A 22500-nucleotide genomic window follows, 5' to 3' on the forward strand; every position below is an offset into this window, starting at 1 on the left:
GACCAATCCCAGCTCTTGGCCCACTGAGAAGATCTACAGTGTGTGCATCAAAGACTGATTTCGAGATTTACCCCATGTCTTCTTACCCCAAATGTGTGTGTGTGTGTGTGTGTGTGTGTGTGTATACCCTGTGAGTTGGCCTGTAGAAGGCCTATACTGTCATCAAACTGCATGGACTTGATATTGAGCGAGGCGAGAATACACTCTTTATCCTGCAGAGATGCATCATCGATGTTGGTCTGATTGGCCGAAAGGATCACACACATGTCACACAGGTTAATGTTGACTGCTCTCAGATCCGCCCTGCTCAGAGGAGTGCCCTACACACACACACACACACACACACACACACACACACACACACACAGATATCATGCTGATAATATTGTAAATTGCAGTGGATGGATCTAATTTCTGTTCACTGAATCAGTGCACTCATGGACTCACAGGTAAAATGGAGACTTTGGGGAAGTTGTGTAGCGTCTCCCACTCCCTCTTCAAGTACTCCAGTGATCCCACAAACACAATGTGTTTCAGCTCATGGTAGTGGAAGTTACTCGCTCTTAGAGGCATCACCAGGTTCCTCAGACCCACCACGGCCGACTTCACATCGCCGAAAATACACACTACCACATGACCGCTTAGAACCGTCATGGCTGCCTCGCTACGGGTCTGAGGGAAAAAAAACAACATACTGTAACAAAAAAGTGTAAAAATCTTCATATAAAAATAATTTAAAGTAATGTGAAAATAACATGCAAGTAAAAGTAAGGCAAGTAATAATTTATATATATATATATATATATGGGCAAAAAGTATGTGGACACCTGACCATCACACCCATATGTGTTTCTTCCCCAAACTGTTACCACAAAGTTGGAACTAAGAGGCCCGAACACTGTTCCAGCATGACGCAAAGTGCACAAAAAGTGCGAGCTCCATGAAGACGTGGTGTGTGAAGGTTGGAAGAAGGTAGAAGAACTCGAGTGTCCTGCACAGAGCCCCGACCTCAACCCCACTGAACACCTTCGGATGATCTAGAACTGGAGTCTCCTCACATCAACATCAGCGCCTGACCTCAACCTCACTAACGCTCTTGTAGCTGAATGAACACAAATCCCCACAGCCACAGCCCAAAATCTCCACAGCCACGCCCCAAAATCCCCACAGCCACGCCCCAAAATCCCCACAGCCACGCCCCAGAATCTAGTGGAACACCTTCCCAGAAGAGTGAAGGAGATTATTATAACATCAAACACCGGGGGAATAAATCTGGAATGGGACGTTCAGCAAGAACACATGGGTGTGATGGTCAGGGGTGCACATACTTTTGGCAATACACTGTGTATATATATTAATTAAAAATAAATGTTTACCTACATGGCAGTTAAAATAAGGCAAAGCTAGTCATAAAATAATTATAAATAAAATATAATGAAATAAAAAATCTCTCCTGTTTTGTCCCTCACTTTCCTTCTGTTGTAATTAACCTGTTGTCATGGTTACTGATTAGTCTCACTCTGCACTACTGAGTCGTGTCATTACTTCCTCCTCTGATATTTCTTCATCACTCTACAGCAACATATCGTCACACTCTTACTCACCAATGTGACCTTCTCAATGTCTCTGGATGGACACCAGTGGAACATTCCGGTGGAGTCGTACCTCTTCACGCTATCGTCCATCGTCTCCATCTGATCATGGCTGGGGATCAGCACAGGCTCGTGTCTGGACATGGACAAGAGTCTGAGATCAACATGCAAAACAAACCAACAAACTAAAATAAGAAAGATTTTTGGTTGGTGATGTAGATATTCTGACCAATCCCACCTATTCCCAAAGGAATTCTGACCAATCCCACCTGCTCCCAAAGGAATTCGGATCAATCCCACCTACTCCAAAGGAATTCTGACCAATCCCACCTGCCCCCAAATAATTCGGACCAATCCCACCTGCTCCCAAAGGAATTCGGACAAATCCCACCTGCTCCCAAAGGAATTCGGACCAATCCCACCTGATCCAAAAGGAATTCAGACCAATCCCACCTGATCCAAAAGGAATTCGGACCAAGCCCACCTGCTGCAAAGGAATTTGGACCAATCCCACCTGCTCCAAAGGAATTCGGACCAATCCCACCTGCTCCGAAGGAATTCTGACCAATCCAACCTGCCCCCAAAGGAATTCGGACCAATCCCACCTGCTCCGAAGGAATTCTGACCAAGCCCACCTGCTCCAAAGGAATTTGGACCAATCCCACCTGCTCCCAAAGGAATTCTGACTAATCCTACCTGCTCCCGAAGGAATTCAAAGAAAAAAAAACACTTGTTCCTAACAGATGTCCAACAAGACCTGCACAGTTTTTTAAAACATATAAGCTACATGAGAAGGATGGAAAACTTTTCACCAATCTCAGAAACCAGTGTTCATCTCGAGGCATGTATGTGGGGGTTACTTGGGGTCAAGCCTGTGAAAAGGCTCAGATATTATTATTATTATTATTATTATTATTATTATTATTATTATTATTACTACTACTTCAATACTCAGTAATAATACTCAAATACGCAAATACTCAAAGTCAATAATGTAGACAATAGTTAAACACTATAAGGCGTGTGTTGGATGATGGTATATTTTACACATTGTCTCATTCCAGCAAATAAAAATCAAGCGTTACTATAACTGACTCTGAGGCACTGCCTGTTTATATGGCTGGATATCCACAAGTCCCCTTCTTTCCCATTCATGTGTGTGTTCTTCTTACCGTATAGTTTTTGGAGAGCAGTTGGGTGAAGTTCTCATTCCTCCATTGCGTTGTTTTTTCTTAGGTGACAGAGCGGACTGCTGCACTGCCGGGACGTCCATCGCTACACAGTGAACATTACAGCAGGGTTAAATCCTCAAACGTGACTCGAGAAGCACTCGTACACAACTCCCATACAGACTAGCACATATACAGAGAGTCAGACAGAAGATCAGAGACACTAACACATACTGTATACAATTAATGTTACAATGTATTAAACCAATCAAATCCTAATTAATAATTAAGTTAATTAATTTTATTCTGTATTTATCTAATGTTAATAACTGATGTGGAAGTAAAACTGTTCTCAGCAACAGCAGTAACCACTCTGGTTTATTTGAAGAAGCTAAAATGTAATACGGTGTCACAGAAATGTCAATGTCATGTTAAATTAAACGTTTAAATATAAATGTATATACATATAATTTTACTAAATAAAATTGGAGTAATAAGAATACATGAACTCAGTAATAATAAGGCAAATAATTCAGGTGGAAAGGGGTGGAAGGGGAAGCTCATTACAAGCGATCTGATTTAAAAACTAATTAAAGTTAAAAACTAGTCATGTCAATGCACCTGTACTGTATGATCGTAAGTAGCTCAGGTAACACAGCTGCAAATCACAGGTTTATATTAATGCTAATATTCTAATACATTATCGTTTCTATAGTAACAGCTTATTCACAGGGACTTGTATGGCGGACGCTCCATGTAAACAGATTAGTTGTCTGTAAGGAGATATTAATTGATTATTTATGGAATGAGTCTCCAGTGTCAGCCCTTATAACCCTACTTTCACTCGCGTTCGTGCTGTTTTAGGAAAATAATCAACTTCAGTGCAGTGACACTAGCGGTGACTCTGCTGTATCACACCACCACGTCACTCAGTATTCGCAACAAACCACAGAGCAGTGTGTTAGTGTGAGTGGTGTTCACACACCTCTCCACCATGATGAACACACACCTCTCCACACCCAGGTGGAGTCTCACACTGCTGTTGGGTGGAGGTGTGATAGCTGGAGTGATAGCTGTACTTAACACGCAGACTGTTTACACTGACGTTTCCCAGCAGGCTGTGCGGCACCGACACGCAGCGCTTTACCGACTGACAGGAACGTGATCGCTGTGATATACTTAAGGATTTGATTTAACACTTATACTCGCAACGTGATGTTTTGTTCAGGAAAGCGTAGAGAAACACTGAAACAGGAGGAAGCAACAACAACAAACGCACTCCAGTTAATATATAAAGAAGAAAAGGGATACTTACTTGCTTTGATATATCCGTTATAGTTACTTTTAGCTGAGAAGAAGGCAAAGATAATGTTATGTGGATAAGGGCAGTTTATATTGCAGTGAAATGGAGAGTTAGTCAGTAAAGCAGATTAGATCTAAGAACTATTCAACTACAGCCAGCAACTAAATGTGGTGCTAACATCGGACCTCATTTATCATCTTTTAGTAAACAATAGTGTGTAAATGTTTTCACTGCTGAACTGAACTAAAATACAATTTCAAAAAAACAGCATTACAATTTTTTTGCTGATTTTCTTCGTACTTACATGCATATGCTGATAAGTAAATTACCAAACGTGCTCATGGAACAGATTATTTTCATTTCACTTCGTAAGAAGCAAGAAAACGACAAAATAATGACTTAAAGGTGAAAGAGCGCCTCCTAAGTGTGGCATGTGTTAAATCTTCCAGTAATGCAGCTCAGCCATTGCAGTGCGCTAGTTAGCATATACACAAACTCTCCTCCTTTTGTAGGGCGCCATTACTTTGGTCTCAATGAAATGGCAAGTTTTATTGATCTTAATTTACGGATCTTGAATCACTTGCTTTCAAGTCATTAATGTTAAATGACTGAGTTTCGGAAAATGTTCATTAAATTGGTGTGTAATTGTAATTAGTAAGCGGTTTAAACTCGAGTGTAATCTGTATATAACATCGCAGTAACTCATCGACATTTTAATGACTCGAAGCTGATCAATTCTGTAGGTTAACTAGATTTTCATGAAAACCACATTTCTTGCGTAAGTGCTGCAAAGAATTTACAAATTATTTTGTTCATATCCCGTTAAATAAGATAAATAAGGCCCAAGGATGTGAAAATAAGGGCAGAAGCATGAAGCCTAATTGGATAACACTCTTCTGTTTGATTAAAGAACTAAATCACTGCTTTTGGTATGTATATAAATAAAATAAAAAAGCATGTTATAATTCAACAGTACATCAGAATGAATAAAGTGGGATCAGTTAGTTAGCTATTTTATTTAAAACATAAAACATGCAATTAAACAGCCAGAAGCCTGCAGCCGCTACAAAACACCTGCACATGCGAGTATAATAAAAGCACAGCCACAACATCATGATGTAGCCATGTTTAGGTCACAGGTGAGACGACTATGGAAGGACTTACAGGTGCGTAAAGTGGCAGACTTATCACTAACAGAGGTGGGAGAAAGAGGCAAGGCACAAGGCGGAGTCTCCATGTTACTACGTGTGCTGCGAGACGTGCACGAACAGCCGTGCTCAGCCTCGCCGCAACCAAAACAACACGCCAGCCTCGTTCGGCGGCTGCCCGCCGTCTTGTCTGAAGTCATAAAAATGAATAAGGGGAATAAGAGCAGAAGGTAAATGAGGAACTTAGAACTACAGAAAGATCCAGAATTGAGTACTAAAGAACTTAATACAATTTCTCTGTAGTTCTTGAGTCTTGAAAAACCAAAGAAATAAATGTTTGAGTGTTGAGTCCTGATGAATTATAACGCAATAGGAGACAATGTATTAAACCCCAAAGAACTGCGGACCCAGTGTTGAACCCTGATGCACTATAGAGGGAGCCCTGATATTCAGCCTTATAGGACCTCATATTAAACCCAGCGAACCCTGTAGGTTCTGAGGGACCCAATTTTGAGCCCTAATAAATGACAGAACCAACGATGAACCAAATATTTACAGCACTTAGCAGATCACCTTACATAAGTGCTTTGTAGTCTTCATCAAAAACATATCCTCAAGCTAGATCAAAAGTTCAGCATCAGATTTAAACCCTATTAGAGAGAGATTAGTACACCATGGAAAGAAACCCAAAAAGTCAAGAAATGTTTTCTTTACACCATCCGTGTGCAAAGACAAAGAAGAGTCTTGCTGCAGGTCTTCCTTATATCTTGAGGGATTGTTGGTCCAGCTAGAGGCTGGAGACAGGGTACAGAGTGTGGTGTGAAAGAGCCCTCAGTGCCTAACCCTAACCCTAGGCAGGCGCTGGTCTGTTTGCAGCTTTGTAGGCAAGCATCAGTGTTTTAGAACATGAAGCCAGTGGAGGGAACACAGCAGTGGAGTGATGTAGAAGAACTTGGGAATATGTAGCTGCATTCTGGATTAGGTGCCTGAGTCAGATCTGCCAAGACCTGCCAAGAGGGAGTTGTAGTTGTCCAGTCTCTCTATGACAAGGGTCTGAACAAGCACCTGAGTGGCCTTCATGGATAGAAATGACCAGATCCTCCTAATGTTGTAAAAGAGAAACCTGCATGACCGAATCAGGTCAATAAAGTTAGGAGTGAAGGATAGTCCAGAACTACCCCAAGGTTGTGTTGTGTGCCAGATGGTGTGATCTGGGAGTTGTCCAGTAAGCTCACAACATCTTCAGGGATGTACATCAGCTCAGCAACTATTGAGTTGTCCATGACAAGATCCATGCAGAAACACGAGTGGATGAGTTCAGTGTCATCAGCATAACAGTGGTATGAAAACCAGGTGAGAATACAACCTCACTGAGAGAGGGTACAGAGGGAAAACAGAAGAAGACCCAGCACCAAGCCTTGTGGGACACCAGTGGAGAATCTGCATGAAGCAGATGTAGATCCCCTCCATTTTACTCTAGGTAATTCCAAGGCTTGTGAGGATGGACAGGAGAGTCTTGTAATTGACCATGTTGAATGTTCTTGTGAGGACAAAGTGAATGAGGACCAATGATAGTTTGACTGATCTAGTGGCATGAAGCTTCTTATTCAAAGCCACCAGGACAATTTCTGTGGAGTGATGTTGTGCAATGAGAGTTAATGAAACTATAAGCATACCTAGGCTTGAGTCCTGAAGAACTCCAGAACTATAGAGAAACCAAATATCAAGTCCTGAAGAACTTCAGAAGTATAGAGAGACCCAGGATTGAGCCTTGAAGAATTAAACAACTATAGAGGAACCTATTCCTGAAATTGAAGGGAATTACAGAGGGAACTACCTGATGAATTAAAAAGGATATTATAGATATATCTGAAGAACTGAAGAACTAGAGACCAATAGAATAACTCAGTGTTGAGCCCTAAAAACCTTGAGCCCTGTCAGACATCTGAACAATAAAGGGAACTTTTGTTGGAAGCCAACATGGAGGACGTGACAATTAGCACAAAACAAGATCAATCCATACGTGTTGAGCATCCTTTAGCAGATAGCCGTTTTCAGAAGACTTTCAGTGGTGCAGTAGCAGACAGCATATTTGGGTTTTTACTGATTTCATGCATCATGCATACATAACATGGAGGTCATGCATGGCTTCCATCAGCTTTGGGTTCTAACATTTAGAGACTACAGACACAAGCAAGAATAGGACTTTTTAATAATAGATCATTCATAAAACAATTTACACCCTTCAGGAAACCTTCTGAGAGCAACAATGTCCAGTCTAGCGAAGGTTTAGGAAGCAAAAGATTCCATGCAGTGACAGTATAAACCAGACCCATATGCAACCGTCACAGGAGAGAGAAAAGCGGAGTTTACTCACAATACGTCACTAACAGACATGAACGATAAGATTGAGTCATTTCCACGGCAGCAGAACAGCAGGAACATGTCAAAAACATCAACAAATTAATGTAGAAGAATTAATTACATTTCCCTCATGTGTGATATGGAATATCACAACATTTTCAGAAATTTATATTTTTGTAGGTATGGTACACAGTTCAGTCAGAACATTTTATGGTACCGTTGGTGGAACCCTTAATAGTTCTACTCAACCAGGTGCTACCCAATCACAAATGGTTCCACGTCCTCTTTAGGGATGTAAGAACTCCCTAACTATCAGAAGAACCCCAAAGAACCTTTTCTTTTTTTCAGAGTGTGTAAATATAGTGGACTGGACCCAAGCATCCTTGTCATTATTACAACTTACGTCGTTTGCATCCGCACTTCTTTATCCGTTTGGGGTCTGAGATGTCATCATGACAAGCTTTGCAGTAGTACAGAGCTCTGAGGAGATGGAAAGACATCAATGGATTATGAAAGCATCTCGGTGAACACGCTAAGATCCGTATTCAGAGTTGAGGATTTCATACTTATTGGCACTCGGACCTCAGCCATAACTACAGACTTAAACGCTATTCCGAAGCTGTGTGAGAGTTACGTACATGTACGCGGAGTTTGTCTAAAACATTTTTACGGTATAAATAAACATTATGAACAGCACTGAGCAACGGGTGTAAGTGTAGCAGGTGAGCGCTTGGTCAGCTTATCATTCAAACTATGGGCATGTTTTTATACAGGAGTGTGTATCAAACTAACACAAACATATTTGATTCATTTACAAAGACAAAATGGTGAATTAAAAGTGTAATAACATCCTGTGCACAACATTAAGATTTCATGACCTCGATTTAGAATCTTGTGGCTTCATTAAAAACAGAATGTGTGGATCAAGTGCTATTCTGAAGAACGAGTGCGGATTATTGATAAATATTGATAAATAAATATAACCTAGTGATTAGTGTCCTAATCACAACTAGAACTATTCATACAGAAAAAAAGTATAGTATATACAGTCTATACTAGACTCCTATGAGTTTTATTTCAATGTGCACCATTTTCTCATTCATATATCAACCTATTAGTCTTTTTATTTTTCATTTTTAAATTGCCTTTAGATTTGATGTCCAATCATATCACATTTGACAACAAAGAGGGGAAAATTTCCTTCTTCAGTCTCCATTTTCTTTCTATTATATTATTGCGCGAGTTTAAAGGCGAGTGCTTGCGTTTAAAGGTCTAGAAGCTCCTGAAAAACCCTCATCCTGGATATTTCTACTCAAGAAAACCTCGGAGGTGATTTTAATAATGAGGAGCGAAAAACAATCCGCTTAAGTACCTCTTTACTTCTTTGGCATCGCTGGCGATAAAGAAACCCAGTGTTCCTTCCTGCATCTTCACATGATTGCCTGGGTTAATAAGTGTACTGCAATACACACACACACACACACACACACACACACACACACACACACGTGTGCCATAAAAAGAAAGAATGAATTGCTCTATACATACACATATTCACTAAATATTCACTCATTTCCAGATGAGATTTGCTAAAACTAACGTGAGTGTAAAATGCCGCAGCACTGACCTGCTCTCTCTCTGATCAGATTTATACTCGATGGCTATCAGGAGGAGCTTCAGCTTCACATAACACAACCTGGACAGAAATAACGTGCACTATGTACAGAAAGCGGCCGAACGTGCAAACAGAGCAGGAAAACGTTCATTTCTGAATCGTAAAGTAGAATAATAATAATGTAAACAAATAAAAAAAAACTACTTACTCACACACCATGGGGAAGGATAAACCCACAAAGGCACTGGACAGGTACTCAGTGTACATTTCATTAGCTACTCCTTCCAGGTAATACTTCTGCCACGTGTCCTCTTCGATCTGAGCTCATCAGGTCACGCGTTCAGCAAGAAAACGGATCACAATGAAAGAATTAAAGACACAAAGGTGTCGATGAATTTTAACAGTAGTGCAGCTGCAAATCGCAGGTTTATATTAACGCGCTCGTTCTATTATGTTTCTATAGCAACCGCTCATTCACAGGGACATTTATATAACATGTACGGAAGGAGTCTCCAGTGTCAGAGCTTTGTAACAGTCAGAGGTAGAGCTGTAACATCTTCAGGACTGACGAGTGTACGCTTCTCTGTGGGTTCTCGTTAACACGACAAGCTGCGTTGTTTTTTGGGTTTTTTGGTCTGGTGAGGGAACGAGTGTTTATAGCTGCTAGAATGTAAAGTGAGAAGAGGAACTAACTCGTTTCAAACATTCCACAACGTTACATGTGACTGTGAACAGATGAAAAACATGATGTGTCATTCTTTAATCCATTTTTTAAAAACTGTAGTTGTTTGTACAGTTCTGCGGTGGAAGAGGAATAAAACACCGCCCACTGTGTGACGGATTGTTTATTAATGGGTGTAATTGGAGGCGTTACCTTAATGTATGACCTCATGGAGAATAGATTAGCCAGCATGGTGGAGAGCCCCTGCGCTAAGCAGCTCTGAGCGATGAAGCCCAGCTTCAGTTCTGCCAGACAAATCGCATCATCTCCTTCCTTCCAGTTCCAGCTCGGGATGTTCAACAAGTGAGCCTGCAACCGAAAACACACACACACACACACACACACACGCACACAATCAGAACTTTAATACACTACAGTTATACTTACACATCACTACTCATTTAATCACCTAATAAAACACTTTCCCGAGTTACATTAGCAGAGAATCATGAGAACGCCTCCTGGGACTGAACTCGTCTCGTCTCGTCCACATGACTGTGTACTACTTCATCTTGTGTCTTTTGATTCCTAATCCAGTCTCTGTATTGTGTGATCATGACATTTCTTACCTTATTGTGATACTGAAGCATCTGTGTGATGATGCGGATCTTTGGGTGGTAGTTTTTAATAGATATCACTCTGTTGGGGGATAAACAACAACAACACAAGCGACAAAGATTTTTCACGGCTGGAACGCCTTGCTTGTGATTTTTAATTTCATTTAATTATATTTCATTTAATTTCTGCAAGCACACTGAGGGCAAGAGCTCATATTAAACAGACTGCTTTAAAAACAAAATCACGCTCGCGCGAGGTCCATAAGCGCGTCTCACCTCATGATGTTGGACGCGTCCTCAGCGTCGGGGTCTGCGCAGTATTTATTGGCTAAAATTAAACACGCGTCTGCTGATTCAATCTATAAAGCAAAATATTTAAAAACATTTTAATACGCACTTTAATCTACTGGCTTTGTACTCACATACTCATAAACGTGTAGAAAAGTAACCTGTCTGTGATTTCATTTAAAAGAAACTCGCACCTTGACTCGGGCCAGGTCGTGTGGATTTAGGACAGAACCCTGGTAGAACTCTACCTGAGTGAAGTGGCGCTTGAATAAGGCTTCCAACTCAAGATTAGGGGAAATACTGCAAAAAAAAAAAAACCCAAAACATTTTAGAATGAATTAAACCCAAACACGGGATTCTTTTGACGTTTAGATAAAATGCCGTTATACTTCAACAAGGTGCGGTGAATTTACTTCCTTTATCAAACGACACAATAATCTGTGGCATAAAATCAAATTAACTTTAAAATAAATAAACCTTAAAAAGGAACATTTAGGTGATGAAATGACAATTAACCTATTTGCATTGACTCCGCCCTCTAAGGCAAGACACTAGACGTGAATAGGATACGTTTTTTAAAATAACAGATATTACAATAAATTTTGTATCAGTGGATTTTTATTTGAAGTTATTTTTAAAATGTACATTTATTTGTGCAAATAAGGCTTCAAATGAATTAAATGTGCGAGACTAGAAAACCTAGTCTTCTAGGAGGATGTAAAATATTCATTTCACTGTGACTCTACAAAGAAAGACTAATTATAAATGATTTTTTTTTAAAAAAATAAATAAATAAAGTGCTGTTATATCTGTATAGTCTGTATTATATAATCTATAATATCTTTCTAATTAGGGCTGAAATGAACATTTCATGAAATTGAGATTTTTCCTTTTGAATATGAAAAACGGATATGAAAATACACAGTGTGATTAAGGGGCGTGTACGTTACGGTCATTCCTTTTTGGTTTCAAAACTGAAAAGCAAACGACGAATTACGACCGTCTGGAGATTCCACGCACTGAGTTAAAACGTCAGCGTTGTCCACGCATGAGTTAAAATGACATAACTTTTAACGTACAAAAGTTTAAATTTAAAAACACACATTTTTACATTCTAAAGGCTGTAGCAGGATCACAGTGAGATGCACCTCCACCTAAATGTTTTAGAGATATAATTCACCTAAATGTTTTTTTTTCACATTCCACACGTTGTAGAAGATTCCTAGTGGCCAGACGGATGTACTACAGATGAGATTTTGCTAATACCTCCTTTTATACAAGTACAGTGCTCCATTATTTTAATAGGTTAAGCTATCTCAGTGTGAGCCTGCTACAGCCTTCAGGATGTAAAGTGTGTGTTTTTAAATGACTTCTGCATGTTAATAGTTATGTCTTTTTAATTAACGCGTGGACAATGTCGACGTTCCGGGCCGGATCTAGGCACGGGCAGGGGTGGTCTGAGCCCACCCAGACGTCTGTCTGCACAGACAACATTAATCTTTTATAGTTTGAGGAGGGGCTGTAGACTGCCCCAACCAATCACAAAATAACGGCAGAACACTGCAGTATTTTTCTCTGTTTTTATTGGCTGCAAGCAATGGCACGTTGTACACTCACGAGGGGGCTTTAGTCTGCCCGCCTTCTTTAGCTGGCAAGAACCGGGCATGTCCACGTTTTAACTCAGTACGTGGAATTGTCTGATGGTCCCTTAGGCAACTTGCACTGTGGTACCGGGTCAGAACATTCTCAGGTGTAAATATGCAGCTCTAATATGCGCTGGCATTTTTGAGTAAAAGTTTTATGTCCGTATATAATAACTAAATATTATTTACAGTGATGTGGATATCTGTGTAAGACTGTCGCCTCTATAGAACGAGGGCAGGGGAAAGTGAATATCCAGCGAATATGGAACCGAAAATTTACTTTATCGCAATGAAAAACCCGGCTAATTTTCCCGGTGGACGTGTCATCCTCCTTTACTGTAACCCTCTTACTGCCTTTGAGAAGCACGTAATGAACTTCTCGGAGCGGAGCAACATGTTTGACAGAGCCACGGATGGATTCTGCAGGTTTTTCCAGTGAGTTAAATTACACTCGGGTCATGGTCTATGTAGGACATTAATATGTATATCATAATGACACATAAATGGACATTTATATCAGGAAACAAGTGTTTCAGGGATACATGACATGATTGTGCTGAGTGGGCGGAGTTTAAAGCCTTCATCAAAGCTTTATCACAACACACAGTGGAACCGTGATATGAAATCCTCATTATATTTCCTCACTCCTAATGTCCATGCGTTATACAACACAGTGCACTTACTTATGGAGAAAAACTATTTCTACATTGACATCGTCCCTGTCCTTGTGAAGGAAGTCTTTGAGGAAGTTGGAAACACTTTCCAGAGTGATGTGACCGCACACCACAATATGCCTGCAAAATAAAACACAAAACTCATCAACTAGCAGAAAAACCCAGCAAGCTGGAAGCTATCAGCTATGAAGCGGATTTCATTCCGAGTCTCCAACAATGTCCTGTCTGATTACACCTAACATCGTTCAGATATTCACTGGATCATTAACATTGTATTATTAATGTTATAATTATAGCTTACTCAGAACACAGCTCTGTGAGTCATGCTTTAAAGAAAAGAGCGTTTGCTGTCTAACCCACTCGACTCGATTACCAACTGCTATTAGACAATTAGTCACGACTGCTCCATTTCTCAATTGCAATCTCAATCTAATCTATATCATTTTATTCGACATACAGCACTCTAATCAAATACCTCTTACCTTCTTACTTTCATCCCATGAACAGAATTATGGGATTGTCTTCTTTGAAAAGGAAATACTCTTAAAACTGTGTCCTAATCTCTAAGACCGTGTCCCAAACTCTAAGACTGTGTCTCAAACTCTAAGACTGTGTCCTAATCTCTAAGACCGTGTCCCAAACTCTAAGACTGTGTCCTAATCTCTAAGACCGTGTCCCAAACTCTAAGACTGTGTCCTAATCTCTAAGACCGTGTCCCAAACTCTAAGACTGTGTCCTAATCTCTAAGACTGTCTCCTAAACTCTGTCCTAAACTCTAGGACTGTGTCCCAAACTATAAGTCTGTGTCCTTAACTATAAAACTTATGATTGCTTTTGAGAACTGATCAGGTGCCATCCTCCCCTCACACTAGCGGGTGACAGAGCGACAGACGATTATTTATTTTCTATAAATGTGTGCAAGACACAGAGCTGCGATTTCAGAAAGAAGCGACATTTTAATCAAGATGTTCTAATTTCTATGCAAATTAGGTGCGACTCTGTAAAGCAAAAAAATCTCAACGATTGCTTGAATGATTCCTCGGACCGGTCCTATGTTTCTTCAGTTCCCCGCTCACAGCTCTACTCTAGTTCCTACCTGCATTTAATATCTCATAAAAATAGCAGAAAAAAGTATCGCCATGGTTTCATCTCATCCTGTTATAAACGAGCTCTCATTAAATGTGTACAGAGAAAAATAAAACTTGGAAGGAAGTAGCAGAGATCGTTGGAGATTCTGGTGAGTGTACGTGACTAGCACTGTTAGCTCGCTTTGCTAATGTAATCGGAGAATGAAGCTAGTATGAAGCCGAGCACGGAACACGTAAATCACACTTAAATACATTTTAAATAAAAGTCATGTATATTAACCATATAGTGAGTTGTAGGTGATATGGTACAGCTTGTCCAAAAAAAATAAAAATGCTGGGCAGGCCACGCCCACAAGAGACAACAGTAGAGATCGCAACCCGCCTACAAGCGACATGAGAGACTCATCACCTGTTAGTGTGAATGTAGGGAAATGGATAGACAGACGTTTAGAAACTACATGTAAACAGCACTAAAAGCCACAGATAAACACAAAAGCTTCAGTTTCCTCTGAACATAATGCAAGCAGTGACAGCACAGGACACGAGCAGCGCTAAAGGGGTCCGCTCCATTTCCCCAAACGCCCAACGTTTAAAACCCAAACCATAACCACAGAATTCCAAAAGAGGATGAATTTCCTGTTTGAGAAAAGAGTGTCCCTAACACTAAGCCTGTGTCCAAAACTGTAAGACTGTGTCCTATACTCCATAATACGGTGTCCCAAACACTAAGCCTGTGTCCAAAACTGTAAGACTGTGTCCTATACTCCATAATACGGTGTCCCAAACACTAAGCCTGTGTCCAAAACTGTAAGACTGTGTCCTATACTCCATAATACGGTGTCCCAAACACTAAGCCTGTGTCCTAAACTCTAAGACTGTGTCCTATACTCCATAATACGGTGTCCCAAACACTAAAACTGTGTCCTAAGCTCTAAGACTGTGTCCTAAGCTCTAAGACTGTGTCCTAAACACTAAGACTGTGTCCTATGCTCTAAGACTGTGTCCTAAGCTCTAAGACTGTGTCCTATACTCCATAATACGGTGTCCCAAACACTAAAACTGTGTCCTAATCTATAGGACTGTGTCCTATACTCCCTAATGCGGTGTCCCAAACACTAAGACTGTGTCCTAAGCTCTAAGACTGTGTCCTAAACTCAATAAAACTGCATCTTACACTCAATAAGACTGTGTCCCAAACACAAAAACTGTGTCCCAAACACTACGACTGTGTCACAAACTCTAAGACTGTGTCCCAAACACTACGACTGTATCCTAAACACTAAGATTGTGTCCTAAACTCTAAGACTGTGTCTTAAACTCTAAGACTGTCTCCTAAATACTAAGACTATGTCCCAAACACTAAAACTGTGTCCTAAACACTAAGACTGTGTCCTAAACTCTAAGACTGTTTCCTAAATACTAAGACTATGTCCCAAACACTAAGACTGTGTCCCAAACTCTAAGACTGTGTCCCAAACAATAAGACTGTGTCCCAAACACTAAGACTGTGTCCCAAACAATAAGACTGTGTCCCAAACACTAAGACTGTGTCCCAAACACTAAGACTGTGTCCTAAACTCCATAAAACTGCATCTTACACTCAATAAGACTGTGTCCCAAGCACTAAGACTGTGTAACAAACACTATGACTGTATCCTAAACACTAAGATTGTGTCCTAAACAATAAGACTGTCTCCTAAACTCCATAATACGGTGTCACAAACACTAAAACTGTGTCCCAAACACTAAGACTATGTCCTAAACTCTAAGGCTGTGTCCCAAACTCCTTAAAACTGAATCTTACACTCTATAAGACTGTGTCCCAAACACTAAGACTGTGTCCCAAACACTAAGACTGTGTCCCAAACTCTAAGACTGTGTCCTAAAACCTTTCACAAATTAAATTAAACTTCCTCTTATCTGTGTTTTAGTCAAATTTAAAAAAAGCATTGAGTTGTGGTTAGTGTGACTTACTTTCGGCCTCGGGTCGAGTTATACGTCCCACCGTATTTCTGTCGATTAAGGATGAGGGCAGCGATTTCTGGCACGTAGCGAGCAAACATGGCCTACATGCACGAGACAAAAAAAAAGAAAAAAAAAAGAAAAAGAGGGCATGCAGGCGGGAATCGGCCGACAACAAACACACAATACTTACTTTCTCCCATTTACTGCACTATAGGAACCGCCATATTTCTTACGGTTTCCTATTAATTCTATGATTTCGGGGACGTAGCTGGCAAACATGGCCTGAGGAGAGGACAGGAGACAGAGGAAGAGACTAAAAAACAGATGGACATTAAAGAAGTCGGAGAAGGACTTTTTTTTTACATTTCAGAGGAAAAGGAACAGATGAAAATGTTAGTTTATAGATATTACAGGGACAGTTTAACCAAAAATGGAATGTTCCAAATGTCTCCGCAATGTATTAAATCAGCCAAAACATGTTCAGACTCAGAGGTTTGCGTCTTCTCTTTCGCTGTGAAATTTAGCTAACAATTAAAATAAGTGTATCATCACAAAGACCTTCAGAATTTAAACTGCGCCTCCTACCCGAGTCGGAGTCTGAACCACGCCTCCTACCTGAGTCGGAGTCTGAACCACGCCTCCTACCTGAGTTATGAGGCGAATCTTGGAGCACGGTTTGCCACTCAAATTGCTGCCACAGACTTCTGTGCATTTGGTAGACACTTCATCTTCAGAAGAAGCTTTTCGCAGTTCCTTGCACAATGTGATGTTGACGCTACGCGTTTAAAACAAATCCCGTTCTGATTCAAAAAGGTCTTCCGATCTTCAATGGATTTCTCTATAAATCCATGACATTTGTTGAAAGGATGTGGTTTCTTATGTATAGGACAGAACTAGCTCCTCGAGCTTCACCAGCTGTCGACCTCTCAGGAGAAACATCCGTTTTGTGAACTGAGATGGATGTTAGCATTCCTGGAATATTCCGGCAAAACTAGGATCGTTCCACATTCTGGCTTGTTATAGGACGAAGTTAACCAGTACAGAAAAGGGAGGAAAGGGAACTCTGTGTTGTTGTTTGAACGTATAGCCCAGAGTCATCCACTTATCTTCAAGGCTGAAAGTTAGCTTTTGCGCTATGCTGGCTATGCCACGTGCGGTGTCCAAGCAAGAGAGACTCAGAAGCACTCCCTCAGACTCCTTCCTTATGAGCTCCACGAGTAGGTCTCCTAATTCTCTGCGTTTCTTCCACTCACGAAATCTCTGGGAAAGTCTCTAATCTCTGGAGTAGTGATAAGAATATGACAACACACTTGAGACTGCGATTTGCTTTCGTTAACATTAGCATCATGGGTCCAGTGCTAAAGCAAATGCTAAACATGTCTCGGCTGATTGACGGCATCTGGAGTAAAGTGGGCATTTCATTTTTTTTTTCATTGAATTATTAGGATAGAGCAGAAATTGAAATAATAGAAGAAGAATAAACTATTTAAGCCATGTTCAGTCCAACAAACACTCATGTCAGGGCTGAAGGGTTAACATCGACGCATGCCACACAGCTGCACGGAAATTACACCCCGACCTGTTTTATTGTATTATATAAATAATACGATGTTTTTACAGGCATACGTACCATTTGATCTGAAGGAGAAACACAGTCGTTATTTAATGTTTTGGTTTTCTCACTATTGTAAAAAACAACATAGCCTATAATTAATGAACATTCATAGTTTAATTCCTGATGGGAAAATTACAGAGAAGTGTAAATACCCTGACTGTAATAATGACGACGTCAGTTCTTGTGTTGATTTTCTATAACAGCAGCACAGGTTTATGTTAATGCGCTAATACGTTATCGTTTCTATAGCAACAGCTCCTTCACAGGGACGTGTACAGCGGACTCTCCGCATAAACAAATAAAAACATAAAATTGTCGTCAATAATCTGTGAGAAAACATTTATCTAGCGTGTATGGAAGGAGTCTCCAGTGTCAGCGCTGTGTAACAGTCAGAGGTGACGCTGTAACTTTAACTTTTCAACATCTTCAGGACAGACGAGTTTACGGTTTCTCTGAAACAAAAGACGACAAGCTGCGATTTCTGTCTTAATAACTTCCAGAGAGGGAATAGAGAGAGGGAATAGAGAGAGGGAATAGAGAGAGAGAATAAAGAGAGAGAGAATAAAGAGAAGGAATAAAGAGAAGGAATAAAGAGAGGGAATAAAGAGAGGGAATAAAGAGAGAGAATAAAGAGAGGGAATAAAGAGAGAGGATAAAGAGAGGGAATAAAGAGAGGGAATAGAGAGAGGGAATAGAGAGAGAGAATAAAGAGAGGGAATAGAGAGAGGGAATAGAGAGAGGGAATAAAGAGAGGGAATAGAGAGAGGGAATAGAGAGAGGGAATAAAGAGAGGGAATAGAGAGAGAGAATAAAGAGAGAGAATAAAGAGAGAGAATAAAGAGAGGGAATAGAGAGAGAGAGAATAGAGAGAGAGAATAAAGAGAGGGAATAGAGAGAGAGAATAAAGAGAGGGAATAAAGAGAGGGAATAGAGAGAGGGAATAGAGAGAGGGAATAGAGAGAGGGAATAGAGAGAGAATAGAGAGAGAGAATAAAGAGAGGGAATAGAGAGAGGGAATAGAGAGAGGGAATAGAGAGAGGGAATAGAGAGAGGGAATAAAGAGAGAATAAAGAGAGGGAATAAAGAGAGGGAATAGAGAGGGAATAGAGAGAGGGAATAGAAAGAGGGAATAAAGAGAGGGAATAGAGAGAGGGAATAGAGAGAGAGGATAAAGAGAGAGAACAGAGAGAGGGAATAGAGAGAGAGAATAGAGAGAGGGAATAGAGAGAGGGAATAGAGAGAGGGATGGTGAGGGAACGAGTGTTTATAGCTGCTATAAAGTGAGAACAGGAAGTAACTTGTTCCACATCACATGTGAGTATAAAAGACGTGCCGTGTTTTAAATGATGTGAAATTGCACTAGTTGAAGATTGGTGTGGTAAAAGAGGAATAAAACTCTTGGAGGGAAACAGCAGTACGTGGTGTCTAGCGTGCAGGATGTGACACGCGTGATGATGTTATTCTTCTCCTCGGCCCTTCATGAAGTTTGTTGGGATTTGGGGGAGGAGAACTGAGGAGCATCTACAGCTGTACAGTCAGTCATGGACTGTAGTTCATTTCTGTTCGAGCTAGGACAGAGGAATTATGGGCTTTTGAGAACAACTCAAAATACACAACACATGAAGTGGAACATTTGGATTAGGACAGGATCCGAAGGGGAATTCCATCCACCTCAGAATTATGGGATTGTTGTGTTTTACCAGTCCACCGAGGATGAAGAACACCATGAACAGGCGTCCGAGTGTAGTTTTAGCGTACACGTCTCCGTAACCCACAGTGGACATCGTCACCATCAGCAGATACACACACTCCCAATACGACATCTGCTGGAAATTCTGGAAGTTTTCCCACGGATCGCCTGAGTTTTCCACCTGAAATATAAACTCGTATCACCGCGCTCGCTCTCGCACGAACTTGGACTATTGTTTACGTTCTAACACGTTTATACACCATCGAAGAATGAACTACGGCGCCTGGAGATGTTTAATAAGCAGCAGTTGTGATGGATTACTCTATAAGCATTGTGTTGTGAGACTAAGAGTTTGAAATAAAGTTGGAATAAATGTACATACCAAGTGTATGAAGCCTGCAGCGGTTAGCCACGTGCTAATAAAGATCGAGCACAAGTTCACCAACTTTATAGAATTGCTGAAAAGATAAAGATAAACAAACGTATTCGAGGATTTTATCACAGGGAGGAGAGTTAAAAACATATAAAACCTATAAATCAATTACGTAACTCCAACAATGATCAAATATCTGTGTAAATCAGTACATGGTGCATTTTTACAGTTTCATATGAACAATGGACGTACTGTACGTTCTGTAAATCTGAAATAACACTGACATTATGTTACAGCATGGAACATATAAGAGCTAATGAGGAATATCAGTGATGTACACTGGGCTCTTTTTATCTTCTCAATGTGTTCTGTGAATATAAAAGACAACAATTCTGAATCCTGGCTTTTTATAAATAAATAACTAAATAAATAATAGAGATGTGAAACGGTGCACATACCTGGTTTTTAGGATATTTAAAAACTGTAATATTTCAGAGAACTGTATCAAGCGTAAGGCTCTTAAAAACCTCAAACCTGAATAAAGAAAACACAGAGGAAGGACATGGTGAGTTATAGTGTAGAGATACACACACACACACACACACACACACACAGTGTTATGCAGATCTAAGCAGTGATTTTACACATTGTGTTAATCAGATCACAGCATGGACACCAGGGGGCGCTGCTGTCTTCAGCTACACAACATAAACACAAAACTATCTGAACCACCAATCAGACGTCTTCCTGTTTAACATAAGGAAGGGACAGAAACTGTTCGTGTTCGGACGTCGCTCGGACGTTCAGTGCTTTTCACGGTAACCGTTAACTGTCTCCTACAGCTTGAGAGACGCGATTTGATTTTGTATGTGGATTTGGATGTACGCATTTCCTTTTGAAACAGGAAGTGCTTGACTGATTTACACAACAGCCAGTAGGGTTTGAGATACGCTAGACCACACCCGCACCCAATCGAAACACAACACAGAGAAAGAGAACAGTGTAGAGCTTTTTCAGCTGTGGAGGAATTCTCATCCTCTCCTCTGAAAAGTCACATGACCACCAGCTCACACAAACTCCGCCCTCTTCTACGTGAATAAACTCCAAGCGTTTATTCTCAGTTGGAAAAGTGAATAGTGTGTGTGAAGACACGTGGACCAAAAACACTCCGGTGATCCATGTTTAATGCTAATGAACTACATCTGTAGAGCAAGACACGCCCCTAAGGGGCGGGGCATAAACACTGTACTGTAGAGAGCGTTTATTTGGATGACCACAGGACTGGTACAGGATGAGTTATCAACAAACATTAAACGCTTTCCCCAGGAGTGACAACCTATAACATTAAACGGAGAATATTTCCAAAACGTCCCAAAACAAATCTGCGTACGATTGTGTGGGTGAGTATTATGAGCATTATTGATCACTCCATACAGGATTTCACAGAGGGTTTTATTGTGATTGTTGCGGCCATGTTGCTGCGGCTTTTTTCAAAATTTGCGATGATAGTTTTTAAAATTTTTGAGCTTTTTTTGCGGAGAACTACAAAAATAGTTCTGCGCTCTTTCACAGTGATGTTTGTTGGTGAATGAGAGCTTTTCACTGTACGCATGTTCGACGCACGCCAGTCGAAGACGGCTTCGGCTGAATGCACGTCGTGATGATGTCACATGACGCGTCTCGATCCAAACCTGCAGTAATTTAGAAGAATTGCAGCTGCTCCGAATGTGATTTTGCGCCGATTTCTTCGATCACAAAATCACAAAATCCTGGATAGAATGATTAAGGGACAGGTTAATTATTTTTTTTTAAAAAAAGCTACAAAAAGCTGAAGAATTGCACTGAATCCAACGTCTTCAGTTTTCTCTGATTCCCAAATTCACAAACTCCTCACATAGTGTGCTACAAATCCAATATGGAGTCATTTGGTTGGAATAACGGGGACGGAATAACGGCGTTAACACCCTACAACAGTGCATCGGTGTGTTCTCTCCCTCTGTGCGCTTCTCCTGTCAGGTGAGAACACAGCGATCACGCTGGGGTCTGAGAGCGTCCCAACGAGGTCTCGATCCGCTTCCGAGTGAACTCGAGTGAGAGAGTGAGTCGACTCCGAATCGACTCACCTGCAGGAGGTGAATGGAACATGCTGTGTGTTTTGGGTTGGAGCGTTTTTGTGCAGATGTTCTGTCGAAACGCTCCGTGTTCTCCGCGCTCGGGGGATTTTTGTGATTTCTACACACTTAGTAAAGGTTTGTTGAGGAGGTTTACGAGGATGTTTTCAGCTCTACACACACCTCAGACGAGGTTTTATTGCTTTCTGGTTTGTGCAGTTCGAAATCAAACCAAACACCAAACGAATCAAAAGAATCACTTTCGCTCTGACTCAGACTCGACACACTGATCACTAGGTGTTAAAGCACCTTCAGATCAGAGCGACGCGGTTCTCTGTCTTACCCCAGTATGCTAGAAGACGGAAGCAGGAAGAGAGTGTGTGATACACGCCGTGTGTCTCGGGTTCCTCTCTGACCGGGCAGTGTGTGTGGCTCAGCTTTACGCGGTATCCGTTCTGAAAGAGATCGCCACATGACTTCTTGCGCCTTCGTGTGTGATGAACAGCCTTGGAGTGTGTGTCTCCGTCTGGCCCGCGGTACACCAGCATCTTCGTCGGGATCATGACGGATAACGAACACTCAGA

The 22500-nt window shown here is 40.9% G+C and overlaps 1 protein-coding gene across 2 annotated transcripts in view; it reads right to left on the reverse strand.

Moving 5' to 3' along the window:
• LOC128616844 (calcium-activated potassium channel subunit alpha-1-like) overlaps positions 1-22500 on the reverse strand; it is an 84804-nt gene that overhangs the window by 18139 nt on the left and 44165 nt on the right. Inside the window, exons 6-24 of one of the 2 annotated variants that reach the window (XM_053639681.1) lie at positions 20264-20339; positions 19815-19890; positions 19443-19613; positions 16137-16228; positions 13084-13194; positions 10952-11057; positions 10746-10828; positions 10482-10551; positions 10066-10221; positions 9400-9509; positions 9204-9272; positions 8949-9035; positions 7980-8056; positions 5229-5402; positions 4077-4109; positions 2765-2867; positions 1605-1746; positions 448-672; positions 128-320 (exon numbers count right to left, since the gene is read on the reverse strand). In XM_053639681.1, the coding sequence (XP_053495656.1) occupies positions 128-320; positions 448-672; positions 1605-1746; positions 2765-2867; positions 4077-4109; positions 5229-5402; positions 7980-8056; positions 8949-9035; positions 9204-9272; positions 9400-9509; positions 10066-10221; positions 10482-10551; positions 10746-10828; positions 10952-11057; positions 13084-13194; positions 16137-16228; positions 19443-19613; positions 19815-19890; positions 20264-20339 (2154 nt within the window). Of the gene's footprint in view, positions 1-127; positions 321-447; positions 673-1604; positions 1747-2764; positions 2868-4076; positions 4110-5228; positions 5403-7979; positions 8057-8948; positions 9036-9203; positions 9273-9399; positions 9510-10065; positions 10222-10481; positions 10552-10745; positions 10829-10951; positions 11058-13083; positions 13195-16136; positions 16229-16317; positions 16410-19442; positions 19614-19814; positions 19891-20263; positions 20340-22500 lie in introns of both variants that reach the window. The other variant, XM_053639682.1, reaches the window with a different exon arrangement.

Source organism: Ictalurus furcatus, chromosome 13, assembly GCF_023375685.1.
Source record: "Ictalurus furcatus strain D&B chromosome 13, Billie_1.0, whole genome shotgun sequence".
NCBI classification, from domain to species: domain Eukaryota; kingdom Metazoa; phylum Chordata; class Actinopteri; order Siluriformes; family Ictaluridae; genus Ictalurus; species Ictalurus furcatus.